At 43.2% G+C, this 19,429-nt stretch overlaps 1 protein-coding gene across 1 annotated transcript in view; it reads left to right on the forward strand.

The window, feature by feature from the left end:
• LOC134452680 (glucocorticoid receptor-like) overlaps positions 1-19,429 on the forward strand; it is a 93,393-nt gene that overhangs the window by 53,587 nt on the left and 20,377 nt on the right. The window contains exons 3-4 of the mRNA XM_063203187.1: positions 10,860-11,032; positions 15,857-15,883. Coding sequence (XP_063059257.1) covers positions 10,860-11,032; positions 15,857-15,883 — 200 coding nt within the window. The remainder of the gene's footprint in view (positions 1-10,859; positions 11,033-15,856; positions 15,884-19,429) is intronic.

Raw genomic sequence — 19,429 nt, forward strand, 5'->3', positions numbered from 1 at the left:
TTTAGAGCCGTCGAACAAGTTCAGGTGTTCACCCCTGTCTTACCCCTCTGCCTTACCCCCTCTCCCTTTCTATGTCACTCTCTCTCTCTGTCTTCCTATTCTCTCTGTCTCTGTTTCTCTCCCCAAATGTTTTTTTTCCACTTGATGTGGTTTACTTTTGGTGCTGTTCAGGGTGCATTCCCCTCAGCCTATATGAGGAACACATAAATTGTCAGCTACTTGACAGTTACTTATTGGGATCATCCAATCAGAGCATCTGTTTCCCATGAGGTTGTTGCCTGGCAACATTGCTCAATAGGTTAGCCCGCTGGATCGAGGATGCTCAATAGATCATCATCTTGAGTCTTAGCTAGGTGGTTCAGAGTAAAGGTGATTTTTTTTCTTTTAAAATATTTTTAGGGCCTTTTCATGCCTTTATCGACAGGACAGTTTGAGATGGTGACAGGAAGTGAGTGGGAGATGAGAGAAGGGAGAGGATCGGGGATGGGGGAGGCTTTGGAAATGACATCGGGGTGGAATTGAACCCGGGTCCCCGGTGTAGCACCGCAGTGCCCAACCGTTTGAGCCACGGCAGGGTGGTTAACGTACATTTTGTTTGTGGTTTGTGAATGCAAAATTCATACAACCTTCAGGAGCATTTATTTTTATTCCTCCAATTTTATCGTGAAATGAAGAAAGAAAAGATTACTGTAAGATTCATATTAGCCCTGACATTTTCCTAAAATTGCTGCCCATTTTCCCAAAATGGCTTGCAAATGAATCCTAGTCAGAAAAACAAGCATATTAATTCAGCCTTGCTCATGTGCCCTCCCTCCTGTCTCCTCTTTCCCCTCCTTGCCTTGCCTTGCCTTGCCTTGCCTTGCCTTGCCTTGCTTTGCTTTGCTTTGCCATGTTGGTCTCTCCAAGCTGACCCTTATGTTCTGGAGAGTTTGTGTTAGTGTGTGTGTGTGTGTGTGTGTTAGTTTATGTGTGTGTGTGTGTGTGTGTGTGTGTGTGTGTGTGTGTGTGTGTGTGTGTGTGTGTGTGTGTGTGTGTGTGTGTGTGTGTGTGTGTGTGAGTGTGTGTGTGTGTGTGTGTGCGTGCGTGCGTGCGTGGGTACTTGTGTTGGCCGGTGTGTTTTTGTGTATGTACTGTATGCATGTGTGTGTGTACGTATGTGAGTATATTTGTCCTCGCGTAACTGGGTCGCCGTGCTTCGTTGAGGAATTTGGGAAGTATACATTTTTCTGTAAACCCCCCCGGGTCCTGACTTCCCTCCGGAGTGTAAAGGGGGGGCCTCGACCTTCTGAAAGGCAAAATGTCCGCTGCAGAAACTGTTCTGGCTCCCCAGAACTTACCAGAGATGGACAAAGAAGACATAGAAGTAAAGGGAAAGGGGGAAAAAAGCCTCATTAGGTACTCATTAGGTACAGAGGAATAACTTTTACCAGAGGTGTATAAAGTATAAAAGAAAAGGAAAAAAACCTTCATTAGGTACTTATCAGGAACATAGAAATAATGTGTAACCAATAGTGTATGAAGTAGAAGTAAAAGAAAAGGTAAAACACATCATTAGTTACTCATTAGGCACAGAGGAATAACTTTTACCAGAGATGTTTAAAGGGAAAACTGTGTTAGATTTTTAGTTGTTTATTTCCAGAACTCATGCAACCCATTCACTAATGTTACATTTTTCATGAATACCACACCACCATCAAATTCTAAGTATTCATTATGACTGGGAAAATTGCACTTTTCATACATGAAAAGGGGATCTTCTCCATGGTCCGCAAGTATAAATAAAATAAAAAAAGCCCTTAATTGCATTTCAGGAACAAAGGAATAACTTGTAACCAATAGTGTATAAAGTAGAAGTAGAAGTAAAAGAAAAGGTTTAAACTATAATTAGGTACTCTTTGGTTTACAGTGGAATAACTGGTGTAACAACTATGTAATATAATGTACATTAGAAATGTACTTGAATCGTGAGTTTAATTCTACTCCTACTTACTTAATAGATTAGGTTGAGTTGTGCGCAGCTAGTTTCGCACAGTCAGGAGAAAACAAACATTTAGAACCCATGTATACACCTCTGGCCACATCTACCTAGCAGAGCTGGCCTCATCGTTACCATAATACTTTTCAAAATTGTTCCTACCTGTTCGTACCTAAGATGAAAGTAAGGCAACTTTGCATTCAGGTTCTAGCTTTTTTGCATTTCAAGCAGCAGAAAGTAGCTTTTTTTGCCCTACAGGTTTGGAAAAATAGTTTTAAGGTTACGTAAAGAAAAAGACTTGCAAAGAGGAAGGTACGCTGTGGTGCAGGTATTTTTTCCTACTCAACCCTTTTGACGCGCAGCTTCAGAAAACTAATCTGCTGGTATATCTTGGCAGATGGAAGTCAGTAATTTGTCTTTGCGTGTTACCTTCGCTCCACTAGCCCTTCTCATCTGATTTTAAGCGTGTCTTTTCCGCTTCACTGCACATCCAGTTGTTTTCAAAATGCCACTTATTGACTGACTATTGCTACTCGCTATACTGTACTGGTGTGTGTATGTGTGTGTGTGTGTGCGTGCGTGCGTGCGTGTGTGTGGAAAGTGTTGAGAACAACTGTGTGATGGAGGTACAGTAGGAAAAAGTCTGGCATGTTTTTGCTTAGTCGTTGTCATTATTCTTGTCATTATTTTCGTTGTCGTTTTGCTGCTTGTTGTGTTGTGTTGTGGATCCTCAGCTAAGAGGGCAGTAGCGGAGTTTGGAGGGAAGCGTGTGTGTGTGTGTGTGTGTGTGTGTGTGTGTGTGTGTGTGTGTGTGTGTGTGTGTGTGTGTGTGTGTGTGTGTGTGTGTGTCTGTGTGTGTCTGTGTGTGTGTGTATGTGTGTGTGTGTGTGCGTGTGCGTGTGTGTGTGTTATGGAGGGAAGCGTAAGAGCAGCGTAGGCGGAAACATTATGGAGGTCACTGCACGGCATTTCATGTTGTGATGCTCTCCCAGGCTTCTCTCGCTCTCTGTGTACGCGTATTTGTTTGTGTTTGTGCGTGTGTGTACATGTTTGTGTGTGTGTGTGTCTGTGTGTGTGCGCGCGCGCGCTTGTCAGTGTGTGTACAGTGTGTGGCACACATTTCTCTTCAAATTATATTTGTGTGTATGTCTGTGCGTGCGTGTGTTTGAGTGTGTGCATGTGTCTGTGTTTTCTCATCGTGTGTGTGTGTGTGTGTGTGTGTGTGTGTGTGTGTGTGTGTGTGTGTGTGTGTGTGTGTGTGTGTGTGTGTGTGTGTGTGTGTATGTGCGCGCGCATGCGTCTGTGTTTTGTGGGTGAATGTGCATGAATGTGTGTGTGTGGGTGTATGTCCGCGCATGTGTGTGTGTGTGTGTGTGTGTGTGTGTGTGTGTGTGTGTGTGTGTGTGTGTGTGTGTGTGTGTAGCCATGCAGAGAAGTCTGTGCCTGTAGGAGTGTTTCTAATGGAGTGTGTGCTTGTGACGTGGCTGAGGGTCTGTACGCCAGAGGACGTGGGTGGGAGGCAGGCAGGCAGGGAGGGAGGGAGAGAGAGAGGGAATGAGGGAGGGGAAAATGGAAGGGGGGAGGGGGTTGGTGTGGATGAAGGGGGAGGTACGTTAACACATACACACATGTCCCCCCTGCTGGTCACTGTTAAGAACTGCGTCAGTGCAGTGACAGCGTGGAGAAGAAACAGAAGTGGGGGGAAATGTGGAATCCCGTAGCGTACGTATAGAGAACGCAACGAGGCTGAAAAAAAAGGGCCCCTGAGCCAATGAAGAGGTTATTAGCAGCGGTGAGACTCACACGACCAACAGTGACAACGAGCTAACGGTTAGCAGACAGAGTCACTGCCACAGTAAACACTTACCGCTGCTTTTAGTCTGCAGCCCTCCCGCAGAGAACCAGAGCACAGTATACATATGTGTTTATCAGGGAAAAGGAGTCTCAGATCTTTACGGCGATTCTGTACTGAGATATTGATTAACCATGGAGAGAGAGAGAGAGAGAGTGAGAGAGAGAGAGAGAGAGAGAGAGAGAGAGTGAGAGAGAGAGAGAGAGAGAGATGAAGACAAGCAGGCAGACTGGGACAGACAGACAGACAGGCAGGCAGGGAGACAGACACACAGACAGGCCGACGGTCAAAGAGAGAGGCTGTATTGTTATCTTTGCAAGAGAGGCCAGTTTCGCTTGCGATTTTAACCCCTTTCAACTTTCCTCCTCTTCTCTCTTCCATCTCTCTCTCTCTCTCTCTCTCTCTCTCTCTCTCTCTCTCTCTCTCTCTCTCTCTCTCTCTCTCTCTCTCTCAAAGTCAGTATCTGCACACTATTTCCATGTCTCCCAGGAAGATCTGCTCATGTTGGCAGTGGTTCACGGAGTGCAGGGGCATGATTTGCCGCCCAGGCCCAGTCAAGGCTGAATGCCGATTTGCATTTTCTAGTCATGTGCCATGTGGCCGCGATGGCTGCTTTATCATGTGATTGCACCCTGTCTGTCTGTCTGCCTCTCGGCCTGTCTGTCTCTCTGTCTGTTGGCCTGTCTGTTGGGCCTGTCGCTCGCTCTGAGAATGTTCTGGCACGCTGCCACCGGGACAGCTAGACTTAAACTGCTGTCTCTCACTCACTGGGTCACATGCAAGCACACACACACACACACACACACATGTGTACTCCACACACACACACACACACACACACACACACACACACACACACACACACACACACACACACACACACACACACACACACACACACACACACACACACACACACACACACACACACACACAGAACCTCTTTGGCTGCTGTGTTTATCACTTTATATGCTATCCTCACTTTCACTGTCCTCGGGTCTATGAGCTGGCTAGTATGTGTACCAGAATATAGTGTATATAAATCGAAGTTTTTGCATTCTTGCTGTGTCAAGGGTAGTCTAGGAATAGGACTAGATACAAAGATTGGTAGATATACAGTATTTACTGTAGTTAGATTTACAGCTAGTAGCAAGATATACACTTTTTATGCCCAAGGGGAAATGTGTGTTCCAGGTTGCTCTGTATAGATGCAGCTAGATAAAAAGAGAAATACAAGTAAAAATAAAGATAGATAAAAATTAATAAGAGGTCAGGGAAGGTAATAGTATCGGCTGTGCGGTTCATGTTCAGTCAACTCGTAAATAACCTCGGAAACACAAGACTTACTTGTTTTCTAGGCTCATGTCTGTTTTTTATGGACTAAGCTTAGGACTTGTCTTGGACTCACTAGAAGTTGGACTCAAACTTGTCTTGGACTTGGACACTGGTCTTGCCAAATATGGCTTTTGGACTTGTCCGAGTTTGTCTTGATTGCGTTTAGAACACTGGTCATCATAAATGCTAAAACTCATAATTCTGGAGCTTGATATCCAATAAATAATAATAAATACTAGTTTACCTTCACATGCAGAAGCTATTTATAACATTTGCCTTTTTTTCGAACCAGATAGCATTTACCAGTTATGAAAAGGTGAAAGATGCTATTGCTCCAAACCAGGTGTGTATTAATCTGTCACCCCCAGGCACAGGCCAGGAAATTTGCACATTGCAAATAATTAAGATTTAAGAATGAAAGATTTATTTAACCTTTGTTTGGCTTATTACTATCACACTATTGCAGTGCAGTTTCATTCATTATCAGTATTGTATCAGTATTGCCAACATTGACGTTTGAATCACGGAAGTGATTCTTTTGTGAACACACACACACATAGCTGACAGTCTTTCATTGTAAGATCAACCCCCCTCCCCCATACACACACACACACACACACACACACACACATTCTACTGTGTCTCAAAAGAGTGAGCCTCTTTTTTTCCACAGCATTCTGATCATGCCACTTCCCTCCGCGTCACTCTATAATTCTGTGCAGATTGTGCATGTGTCATGGCCCTGTCATATGAGGGCCGGTTCACTGTGCTGTGCTGTGCTGTGCGTGTGTGTGTGTGTGTGTGTGTGTGTGTGTGTGTGTGTGTGTGTGTGTGTGTGTGTGTGTGTGTGTGTGTGTGTGTGTGTGTGTGTGTGTGTGTGTGCGTGTAAGTGTGCGTGCGTGTTCGTGTGTGCGTGGTGTTTGAACCCATGCAAATGTCTGTGTATAATGGAGAAGAGGAGGCCTTTTTCTGTACGAACTGTGGTGCTACGATTGTGGTTTAGTAGTGTGTGTGTGTGTGTGTGTGTGTGTGTGTGTGTGTGTGTGTGTGTGTGTGTGTGTGTGTGTGTGTGTGTTTGTGTGTGTGTGTCTTTGTATGTGTGTGTTATCTCGAGCTCAGCTCGAGTCTCCTCGCGCTGATCAATTTCCAATTCACCCGACAAAATAAAGGGGTCAATTAGTTAAGTCGCGTCTTCAACCATAAATCTACCCAACCCAATCGTAACGACATAGAGCCATCCATTGCTCCTCTTCCTTCGGCAGGGCAGGCATTTATAATCAGGAAACAAGGTGTGAGCTTGAATCTCATCATCCGCCTCAGTCATTCGATCATCTGGCATCGGCTGATTCTGCTTGATTTGTCTGTCAGTCGGTTGGAATGGTTTTATTATGCACACGGGGCTGCCTTTCACATGTGGGAATTCAATCACTGTGACAGCGGAGTTATGTCTGACGAAAAGATAAAAAGAACAGGAATGCACCATGGGTATGTAGAAGGGGGAAGATGTTTCCTTGTAGGAATTGTCGGTGCTGTTTCATTTATTTTATTCATAATGACAATTGCAAACATCATATATGTAACTTACAGTACCTGTATGTACGTACATGTGGCAATGATTAGACAGCATTAATGTTAACAAGATAAAATAGCAAATAATAAAGTGACAGCATTCTGGTTAAACTAAATCTATGCTGCAGATACAAATGCATTTGTAAAAACATCTTACGACGTAGGCTACTCGCCCGACTGTGAAGTACAACACCTGCCACAAAGCCACACTTGCAATGACTGACCAGTTTAGCAGAGAGAGAGAGAGAGAGAGAGAGAGAGATAGAGCGATAGAGAGAGAGAGAGAGAGAGAGAGAGAGAGAGAGAGAGAGAGAGAGAGAGAGAGAGAGAGAGAGAGAGAGAGAGAGAGAGAGAGAGAGGGAGGGAGAGAGAGAGAGAGAGAGATAGCCTCTATCCTACAACACGACACACCGCACTGTCCCACTTATTGCCAATATGACCGAGGGCAAGTTAGCAAAGCCCTTAATCCAGCCTTAGTGTAATAGCAGGCCCAGGAGAATGCCGCGAGAGCAAGAAAGCGCAGGATGCATATACATTGCAGGAGGCTTGGTGTCATAGGTTAGAGTTCAAAGGGCAGGCCGAGAGCTCATAGAGCTCTCTGTAAAAGTAGGCCACAAGATTCAAGTGGCATCAACTGAACATGAAAATGAGTGTCTGAAATTCTGTGTTAATATAGATGTGTCCGTCTTGGCAGGAAGGTGGCAGGAGGCTTGGGTTCAGAGGGCGTAGTTCAAAGGGCACAGGCGAGGGCTTACAGCGCTCCACACAAGTAGGCCACGAGCTTCAAGTGGCCTCATATGAACATGCTTTGCATAATGTGAGGTGTGTTTACATGTGTGACCTGTTTGCCCTGGACTCACCATGTAAGCCTAGACTGTGTCTCGCAATTCGGACGACGGCACGTTGGTGGATTTGACGGATGAAGGGAAAGATGAGGAGCAAAGAGATGATAATGAGAAAAAACTCTTGACATTCTATATGACAGATATGCTAGATATTAACCCATTTTAGCCTGATGCTGCGCATATGTTGTTTGACCTTTGGTGCCTGGAGCGACATAGACGCTGCATTCAGGTTTTTGAGATTTGAGTTATTAATACAAATGTGGGTATGTTGGAGCTGAATGAACACACTCTAATGGAAGATGAGGGTCCTGCAAGATGAGGGTCCTTAAGTGCGATTTATTTCATTTTTATGTGCTTCGAAGGCTGAGGCATTTAAGTTTTAATACGGTAGGCAGAGCGCAACAAAGGGGAAACTGATGATTAATTTTTTAAAAATCCATTTGGCATTCTATATGATAAACAGGTGTGGTAGAGATAACGTATTATTAATAATGAAGTGCTGTATAGCAATCTTCTCAACGCAGCTTTATCAAAAGCGATTCAGCGACTTTACTCCTGAAATCCACGTACTGCTTTGTGGTTGAGGCTATACTGTATGTATATTACCAAGCTGTCTGCATTCATTAAATATGCATATAGGCCTACTTGAGATTGGAGCTAGGAAGCACTCATTACATTACATTACATTACAGATGAAGGCGATCTTTGATCGGACATTCTGTTTATATGTTAAAAGCCTGATGTTCCAGGCCAACGCCATGTTGTGCAGTAAAAATCTGGTCGAAGTCCAATTATTTTTTTTACACACACGTCAGTCTGTGATTAACGACAGCACAGTGTAGGCTTCAGTGTGGCACTGTTTCAAAGGAGAGAGTTCAAATGTCAAGGTCAAGGGTCAGCGCTCCTGATGCCCCATATAACTACGCCACACGCTTTAAGTAGCAATGGCTGGAGATGAAAAAGAGTTTCTGAAATTCTTTGATAATATAGATATGTCCTATGGCTTGGCAGGCATGCTGCAGTACTGGGCTCTCTATGCATGAGTCTGGAGGTTAGAAGCCAGGGTTCAAAGGGCAGGGGTTACAAGTAGGCCAGAAGCTTAAAGTAGCCACAGCTGACCATGCTCTGTATAATATGAGATGTGCTGACAGCTTTGACACCATTGACCAATTCAGCCAATGTCGTTTTTTACAATACAAGACTGTACGATGGTGGATTGTTTTTGTTATTTAATTCAGAGAGAATGAGTGTGGGTGCAGAGATACAAGCATGATTAACAAATGAGAATAATAATCTTCTCAAGGCAGCTTCATCCAAAACAATTGTTACCGCTTTGTGGATATGGTTAAATATTAAAAAGTCATTTAGTGATTCAAGTCTTGAATTCCAGGTAAGCTGGAAAGCCAGGACTTACATTACATTGCAAAGAAATTCTGTGTTTTGATAGTGGCATGATATTTTGCGCATGAATGAAAAAAAATGTGTTAGGTCTACCAAACCACTGAAATGTAACTTGTGATCGTGTGATTTTCATCAACGATACACACGTAAATTAAGACCGATAGTCCAATGAACTGACAATTGACCAAATCGAGCCAGCGCAGTGTCATAAATGTTGTAATATATTAACGTTTATGCGGCGGAAGATATTGACAGCCAAAGGCTGGTCGAAGCACAATTATTTTTTTCACATACTTGTGTGTACTTCTGTGAGTAATGACAGCAAGGTGTGTACGGTGTATGGCAATTTCACCGCTGTGTCAAAGGGCAGAGTTCAAAGTGCAGGGGTCAGGGCCTAAAGCGGCATCGATGACGAAGAAGAGTAGTGTCTGAAATTCTGTGGTAATAAAGACATACATGTCCGGCTTGGCAGGCAGGTTGAATGGACAGTGCAGGAGGCTTGGGGGTCAGAGAGCAGAGGTCAAAGGGCATGGGTGAAGGCTCATAGCGCCTTGTATGAGAAGGCTGTGAGCTACAAGTGGCATAAACTGAGCGTGCTCACCATATTAGGTGTGTTAACATGGTGCTTTATGAGCTGCAACATACTACATATAGATAGATTTTAAATATAATTGTTAGGGGCTTTTATGCCCTTATTGACAGGATAGTATGAGATGCTTACAGGAAATGAGTGGGAGAGAGAGATGGGGGAGGATTGGGAAATTACCCCGTCCGGACACGAACCGGGGTCCCCATGGGGCGGGCATGAAAGCCCAAATGTGGGGGGCTTAGCGCGCTGTGCCACAGCGCCCCCATATATGGATGGATTTTTTTGGGTGGGGGGTCTCAGAAATAGCACGAAGGGAATGTGCAAATAAGGAGAAACTGCTAATGAAACCTTATCTGCATTTGCAATAAATCAGATAAGGTGTGGTACCATTAGTGGCGCACTGTAAAACTGACACTCTCAGGTTAGCTTCATCAAAAAGTGATTCAGTGAGAAAGAAAGTTCTTGAATTTGTAGCACTGCTTTGTTGTGTCTGCTTACTTCCACTCTGTATGCATAAGAAAGGAGTTGCAAGACTCTGCAACAACCTTGATGCAGTTCTATGCAATGCTCTACTCTTATCTACTCTGATCTCCTACCTCCAAATGTTCTCTGCCCTAATGGTTCCATTATTTCTCTACTTGTGGTAACTCAAAATGTTAGCAGTTACTGTATGTCACGACACACACATGTACTGTGGAGTCTGTGATAACAGGTTGCATTACAGCCAATTCACTTGCATCTTCAGGTTGCATAACTATTGTTCAACTAACATTCTGGAACTACGCCACTCCATAGTACCTTCAGGGGATATTATTATTGGACACATTCGTGCATCTCACTACACTGTAGATCAGGGATGTTAACCTCAGGCCCGGCGTCCAAGTCTGGCCAACAAAGTCATTTTATTCGGCCCATGAGATCATTTGAAATGTGTATAACAGTTGAAATTTGGTGTGTCATAGGCTAATGAAACAGCTCACACTCATGTGCAACACAATGTGCAGGCAGATTTGAACTATCATATATGATGAGGAAGCGTGTGTGTGAAATTAAACTATGAGTATTAAGCGCATGCGCGCACAATGTTGGTCAATTAAAAAAAATAAACATTGAGTTTGTGACTTCATTCCAGATTTAGATTTTTTTATGCCTGAAGTCAATTTAATTTTGGCACCCCTTCTGTAGATGAGAAGAATACTTTTTTTTGTCCCAGCGGGCAACGCCAGACACTGACTCTGATATAATCTGCTGAATTCTCATCTCATCTCCCCTTCTCCTCTTCTTCCTTTACAGCACTGCCAACAGACCCGAGGCCAGCGGTTCTGGCGGGCCGTCGGCATCGGCGGGGAAGCCGAGCGGTCCGGCCCACAAGATATGCCTGGTGTGCTCGGACGAGGCCTCGGGATGCCACTACGGCGTCCTCACCTGTGGCAGCTGCAAGGTCTTCTTCAAGAGGGCCGTGGAAGGTAAAGCAACACCTGGCAGGAAGCTTTCATGCAGAACTTCTGTTATTATAATCTTATTGTCGCCACAATGATAATGACCATGTCTTGATATGTTACTTAGACTCTCAGCAGAAAGCTGTCATGCAGAACTTCTGTTATTATAACCGTAGTGTCACCAAAATTATAATGTCAGTAAAGAAAAAAAAACACACATCCTTCTCAAAAAATATTTTGGGTGCAGGACTTGCAAAGTCACATGAAAATGTAAAATAAAGTCCGCACACCAGGCTCCCGTTTCTTTTCATTTAATATGTTTTTCGGGCAGCATGTGTCATATGAAATGAAAAGAAACGGGAGCCTGTTGTGCGGACTTTATTTTAAATGTTCAACTGAAATGATAATGACCATGTTTCAATATGTCACTTAAGACTCTCAGTAACGTCATTGCAATGCTGTTATGATGTAGTTCAGCTTTTTCAGCAAAGAGTTAATGGGATCGCCGGTGATTCCAAGGTTATTAATTTAGGTTTCTTTACAACTGTTGTTATGGCTACCATTCATAAGAACATTGATATGGAACGGTGATGTATTTTTTGTTTTATTTTATTTTTTAAATTTTTTTTAGATTGGTGACCAGTTCCATCAAGTTAGTGGTCACCACATCAGCCAATCAGGGAAGAGAATTCTGTTGTTTAGAGAGGTGGAAAAAGTGGATGAGGGTAAAACAAGAGCAATCACAGAACTGGAAAAGTTAAATGTATTGAACTCAAGAACAGTATTAAACAACGTTTCTAGGGGCAAAAAGGTCCCGTAAAAGAAAAGTGAACAGGATCTGAAGTTCTTTTTCTTGAGATTTTATTCAATCTGACAGCTTGTTCAAAATGGAGGCTTTAAAGATGCAGAGGACAGCTTTTTATCCGAGAAGCATCTGACTTGTATATGCTGTCAGTTCAAATAAAACTTCAAGAAATAGTACTAAGGAGGGGTTTTGCTATTTTGATCCAGGTAGCTCAACATGCCTGTGAAAAGTCTGATGGGCAAATGATTAATTACCTTACTCATTCACTGTGTTTTGACTGCATTACTGTACTGTACATCCTGTACTATATATGTTCAAGGGCCTATAGTTCTGCCTTTCAATTTGGGGATTGAGGATTTAGAAGCCAGCTTTGGCACTGTTGGTTTGGTTTTTTTTTCTTTTCTTCTCTCGTGTCAGGGTATCAGTGTTGGGAATCCAGCCAAACCTGTTTTTTTTTTTCATTTTTAGAAATAGAAGCATACCGGTGTCATCGAGTTCAAGACCTCATTATGTCGAGTAGGCATAGACATGAACTGCCATCCGGGTACTTTGCTCGTAAATGTGCGTTACGCCCCTTTATGGGGGAAATCAAACCGAATGTCTCATTAACTTACATGCTACATCGGCTAGCCTAAATGAACACAGTCCATGCTTCAGCCACGGCTGTTTGGCTATATGATTTGAACAGTCGGCAACACAGCACGTTTTCGTCATGTTGAGCGTGAACAACGCTAGTCTACAGGTCCTTGTCTTTCGTTTATTCTTTCCCAACACCACCAATTGACTTGCATTGGCTTTTCCCCCAATGTTACATTACATTACATTACATTACATTACATTACATTGCATTTGGCAAACGCTTTATAACCAAAGCGACTTTCAAAAGAGGACATAATCAAGCCACATCACAAGCAAATACAAAGTGCACAGGAGATATACAGAACAACAAGTTTTCCCACATAAAAGGGTGTAACTCACATGAAACACATCATGCCGTTCATGAGTATAGCATTTTATTGCCATTGCATGTCACGTCCATGTAGGTGGTAGTTAGTGTAGCCTACCCACACAAAAGGCTGGTCATGCATCATGCACTTCACTCAGCAAGGGACCTCCTGATGGCATTAGGGAATAATTTCCTGTATTCATCTGACTGAACTGAACTACCACAACCATCGAGACCTTTACTGTGTATATACAGTAGTCATTATATTGGATTTGCTGGCTCGAAAGAAGAAAAAAGAAAAATGTTCAATTCACTACACACATACTGTAGTCCCATATTCTTCAGTCTGTGCCACAAATGTGTTCTTTGTTTGAAATGAAAGCTTTAGAAGGCTGGCAAACAACTGACTGACTTCAATTTGGAGGTATTTTTTGGTGTAACAGAGTTATTATAAGAAATATAATAAGAAAAGTTGTGCATAATTGCAGGTTTTGTGCGTGCTCTGCACTACTACGGAAGTGGTTTGTTAACCTCCTGTACACACAAACACATAACAGTACATTACAGTCAGACTACTTTTAGATTAATACAAAATGTCTTACAATATGATATTTTCAATTGTTTCTCTACACTCTACATTATTGTTTTGTCATATTGTGTTTTTTTCTATTATTATTATTTGTTCACTTTTTATTTCTTTATTTTTTTGCAGTCTGTGCAGGATAATGTTCAGCAATGTGGTCATTCTGGTGGAATAAGCTCCTTCCCAGGTGACGTAATACTACTACGCCTCCCATCCAGTCAGGCCGCTGCATCCCTGGCTCAGGGCTTATTCCACGAGAATGACCTCCCAGCAGAACATTATCTCTTACGTAACAACGTAACGTTTTTCTTTTTGTTCATTCTACGATTAGTTCATTCCATTCACTGTATGTACTGTTTGTGTATATCTTATTTTATGTCGTTAGATACTACTTCAGGTTTTTCTGTCGTTAAAGGGTTGCCATATTTATGTGTGCAATAGTAGTGGGTGTACTGTAGAGATTGAGGGAGGGTGGGAGTGTGAGTGTGGGGGGGGCGGGGCACAATCTCTGGGCTGGAATGTGACATAAGGCAGACAATATGAGATCCTCCCTTAACGACCATCCGTCACTCACACATGTTAAACCACAGAGAGAGAGAGAGAGAGAGAGAGAGAGAGAGAGAGAGAGAGAGAGAGAGAGAGAGAGAGAGAGAGAGAGAGAGAGAGAGAGAGAGAGAGAGAGAGCAAGTGAGATAGGTATGTGACAGAGTGAAAAAGAGTAAAAGTGTCTTCTTTTTTCTGTTTTGGGAGGCTGGTTCTCCTGACAGGAAGCTACCCTGAGCGGTGAGATTCCTCTCTGCGGGGAAGGAGAGAGGGTGACCGAGTGGTCAGCAGACAGTTACATTTGGTGGCCCCAGGCTCCATTCCTGCTGTGTATTTATAGTGTATATACCACGAGGAGGGCGGAAGGGTGTGTGTGCGTGTGCGTGTGCGTGCGCATGTCTGTGCGTGTGTGTGTGTGTGTGTGTGTGTGTGTGTGTGTGTGTGTGTGTGTGTGTGTGTGTGTGTGTGTGTGTGTGTGTGTGTGTGTGTGTGTGTGTGTGTGTGTGTGTGTGTGTGTGTGTGCGCGCGTGTGTCACAGCCTTGCTTTCCCACCGAGCAGCTCAAGGTTTAGCCTGGGAGGGTTCCTTTGCCCTGCCACCTGGTTATACAGGTTATACTGTACCCTGCTCAGGGGCACCACCAAGACATGCACATGTCACAAAACATTTACACACTTTGTGATTCCCCCTCTAAGACACAGGAAAGGAATCAGAAACAAATAAAAAAGTGGATGTTGTTGTGCATTTGGTAGTTATTTGCTTTTAGAGATTGCAGTTAGGCTACATAGCAGTATAGTGTAGTATAGTATAGTATAGTAGAGTAGAGTAGAGTATAGTTAGGTATACTGCAAAGCAAAGTACTGCAAAGCACTGTAGATGTGGGTTGATGTTGTGCTTGTGTACATAGGTTTACATAGGCGTACCTCTGCAAGCTCTGATTGTTTGGACACTGCTGTCACTCAAAAAATGTGCTGACGTGGTTGGCTGCTGAGCATCTTGCCCCTCCTCACAGCACAAATGTTTGTAAACGGGAAACCTAATAAGGGGAAGAAGGAGAGCGGGAGAGAGCGAGTTGGTTGGTTTTCATGTGGGCTGTTCAAGCCCTTGAAGGCATAGAGGAGTGTTGATCTGGAATTTTGAAGCAGCAGTCTGTCGCTTCAAATAATTTTAATTTGATTCAGTGGAGCCTTATTGGCATGGTGCAAGTGAAACTAGGGCATCACAAATAAATAATTAAACAAGACATACCTCTATTCTACTGACTCATTATGCGATTTCCGCTAAGCTGTGGCTCAGTCAGCAGTCGTTTCTGTTGATGAAAATGTTTGTCATTCCTTTTGTTCATATCTGGTCTGTATGTTTGACGAAGACGCAATCAGAAATTGTCATCTGCTAAAATGGATTATTAAAAAGATAATAGAGCTCCCAGGAGAACTTTCTGGAGAAGACATGAAGACTTCCTAGCTACGCACCATTATTCTACGGAACAACTTAGACCTGTTTTGAGACTGCTGAAAATGTTTTAACAAATTGCACAAGGAGTTGTGAGAATACAGTGTATTTGTTTCCTTTGTTTCGATGTTGATAGAGCAGAGAGCAGAAATGAATGCCACAAAAATAACAGATAAACACAACCTAAAGTAGAAAACTTTCAGAAATGCATTGTCTTACTTGTCACATACATATGTTCTGTAGGTGTTAGCAATGTTGTGAATATTATTAACATCGCCAAGAAAAAAAAGACAGTTTCCGTGTTTCGAATGGTGCACTTGTGCACTTTGGCATTGTTTCAGTGCACAGTCAGTGCATCCTACACCCTGAAACATAGTGCCAGAAATGTACAAGTGCATCATTTAAGACACAGATTTGTCTCGATCAGTGCTAGTCTTCAAGCACATGTGGGAGATATAAGATTGTTCATATCTGTTATTTTTGTCTCTCTTCTCTCCATGTTATGATTGGTCTGGATATGCAGGATGGCGGGCACGGCAAAACACGGATGGTAAATAAAGCATTATTGTATCTTCAATACCAACTGCTGCTTCAATTAGCTTTCGCCCTCCTAAATCACTTTCCCTCCTCCTCCAACTCACTCACTGACTCACTCCCTCACTGTCATCTCCCCTACCTCTCTCTCTTTCTCTCGTTCTTGCTCTTTTTCTCCTTTTCTCTCATTCTCTCTCGTTTTTTCTCCTCTATCTCTTTTACTTCCTCTCGTTCTTTTTCTTTGCCTCACTTGCTCGTTTGTTCCTTCTAATTCTCTCTCTCTCTCTCTCTCTCTCTCTCTCTCTCTCTCTCTCTCTCTCTCTCTCTACCTGTGCTCTGTCAAGTGCATGAATTTATGATTTGGTGTTTTCAATGATGTGCTAACATATGAAGCAAGCAATGAATGAGTTAGCTTGCAATGCCCTCCCAACAAACCTAATGTGTGCTAACAGTCATGGTGGGCCGATAACAATTACTAACCGTGTTTTTTTTACCCTAATGTGTACCAACCTCGTCTGACATATCTTGTTGCAGGCCCTTGGCAAATGCTGTTAATGTGAACATTTTTTGTCGAAGTTCAGGTTCAGCCACAGGTCCATGCTTCATGCTACATGGATCCATTGACATTCACTAGCTTAGCTACATACTCCTTCTTTTAACTTGTCTTAAAGCAAGACAATGCTTAACGTGAAAAATAAGACACCTTACCACCTTTATAAACACTGGCCAACGATTTTAACTGTATTATGCCCCAAAATAGTGGCATACCCCTTTAAACTTAATCTAATGAGTATGAAAACATGCTATTCCATATTTAAGAAGAATACTACACAGTAGCATACTGGCTTCAAGCAAGTCACACCTTAAAGGGACACTCCACCCATTTGCATTAGGCTTTCCATTGCTAGACACCCAGTCATACTTTTGAATTTAATTGAACTCTCTCAATTCCCCCTCAGACAGGAGAAATCCGTATTCCCCTCTTCCTCCTACAATGATGTAAAAATCGTCATTTTGCGCCATTGTAGGAGGAATTGTAAGAGAGGTGGATTTAGAGACTACAAGCCTTTTTCCCACCCTTTCAACCCCACCCATAGGGGGTTGGACCTAATGCGCTAACAGACCTATCACAGATCAGTGTGCCAGTGCTTTTGAAATCACTGGTATTGAGGCTCCAGTAAGTCACTGGCAGAGCTGCCTGGGTGTGGCCTGTGGAACTTGAGCATTGCAATGCATTATAGGGATTGTTGTCACAAATCCACAAGCACTAAAAAGTCATTTTCTGCCTTTTCTCGGCCAAGAAGGCACCAAATTAGAAATGTATGCTACTATTCTACTACATATATAACCCACTTTCAATACATATTCATGTCTCCACCGGTGGAATGCCCCTTTAATTTCCTTCGGTTTAATAAAAAGTACTTTACTCCCCCCCCATCCCCACTCACTTATATACATACAGTGTACACCTAAAGCCTCTGGGCTAATTAAAGCACACTATTACCAGGCACTCCAACTAAGAGAAGAAAGGGTAATAAATACATGAGGTAAAGAAGAATCTCAGGTGCCCTAAAATGACATCAAATTCCTTAAGTTTAGGGTTGAGCATCTTCACATCCCAGGTAAAGATGCAGGACAGAGGGAGGGCAGTGAGGAGTCCACAAAAATAATTGTTTTCCTTTTGATTTTTTTTATTCCCAAGAGAATCTGAAGAAGACAATGGTGAAAATGTAATACTACCATGGAATAATTTAAAAATATATATTAAAGGCCACCGTCATACAGCCATGTTTGCTTTGTGCGTATGGTAGGCCTATAGGCTGTGGAGTGCCTGTACAGCACGGGGAATAAGTACTACACAGCAAAAATACCAGTGTTATTAACTCTTCAAATTACTCCATGCCAGATAGATTTTGGTCCCACTCAAAAATAAGCTGTTACTTTTATTCATTGGTCAGTGTAACATCTTCAATGTTATATCTACTCAGTATTTTCTAAACGGGCTATCAACCCTGGAATATGAAAAAAAATTGGAACTCTAGCACCTGGAGCAGAGTGGGCGGATAATCGTCTTGCTGTAGAGTTGAAATTGCGTTGGCCATCTACAACATTTTACACTAGCTTTCGGCTCCATTGTTAGAGTGATGTGAGTCTCCACAGTGGTGTGTGTGTGTGTGTGTGTGTGTGTGTGTGTGTGTGTGTGTGTGTGTGTGTGTGTGTGTGTGTGTGTGTGTGTGTGTGTGTGTGTGTGTGTGTGCGCAGTGTGTGTGTGTATGTGTACAGTATGTGTGAGTGTGTGTGTTTGTGCGTGCGTGCGTGTGTGTGTGTGCACGCGCTCAGGTCCAGCAATGCTCGTCATATCATCTGAAGACTACATTAAACCCCCAGCGAGCATACACGCCGCGCAACAAGTAATTAGCCTCCGCAGTGGCGACTGGTCGGACGCCCAGGGTGTTAGTCAATATGCGGGCGGGAGAACCGCTGCGCACTCGGAGGGGCCCTGATAAGGGCCTCATGTAAATTACTTTGTATCCAGGCAATTACCGCTAATAATTGCCTTGGGCTGGATGAGAAAGTCAGGGTGGAAGGCTGTCAAAAGGCCATTACACACAAAGGGTTAATAAGGAAAGGCGGAAATGAAAGAGGCTCCTACAATTCAGGCCATGAGATAAGGGGGGGTGGAGGTGGGGGTGGGGGGGGTGTGTGTTAATTTTGCCTTGCTTCCCCTTGAACATACCGGTAATTCAGCTACTGTACTGAGTGCTCGGCGAGGGCTTTTCGGCATGCCCCTTGGCCCTCGGTAATGTATTGAGGATTGCCTGCCTTCCTGGCCTACCACAGCACAAGCACTAGTACTAGTACAAGCAGGTAACACTTGTGCCACATCTTATTGGAGACAGCCAGTAATGCTTTTTGGTAACACTTTATTTTAATGGTTCACTATTAGAGTGCTTCTACCACATTAAGTACAGTGTAATAACCAGTGTAACAATATTTAATACCAGTGTAATACCAACCAATGTACCAAAGTACAAAAGTTAAGTTAAGTACAAAATTGGTACATGGTGTTACGCTGGTATCACATGGTATGAAATATTGTTATACTGGTTATTGCACTGTACCTACATGTAGTGTGGTAGATGCACTGTAATAGTCCAATAATGGTTTTGGACATGGCCATCCAGCAGGCCGATGGCTGTTGGTCTGTTCGCTAAAGCTAGGAAATAGTGGGAATATCGACTTTGAACAGGTGTGAGAGAGATCAAAGTGGAGAGTTAGTTGGTCAACAATCTGCAAAATGCAGCGATTTCATCAACTGCCGTCCATCATTAGCAACCGTGAGATTAACCATTTTATTTGTTACCGGTAGCAGTGAGAATGCATGGAAGCAGATTAGTCCTTTCACACCAACGCGACGGTAGTTGAGTGGTCGCAACGCGAGAGACGGCTCAGTGCCATGCGGCATTTGGAAAATCTAACTCAAGTGGAATTTTCACACCGGCATGTGAGCAGTGTTCCGTTGAAATTAATAGCAAAAGCACACATCCCAGTCAACTAAGCC

The sequence above is a fragment of the Engraulis encrasicolus genome, chromosome 7 (assembly GCF_034702125.1).
Source record: "Engraulis encrasicolus isolate BLACKSEA-1 chromosome 7, IST_EnEncr_1.0, whole genome shotgun sequence".
In the NCBI taxonomy this organism is placed as follows: domain Eukaryota; kingdom Metazoa; phylum Chordata; class Actinopteri; order Clupeiformes; family Engraulidae; genus Engraulis; species Engraulis encrasicolus.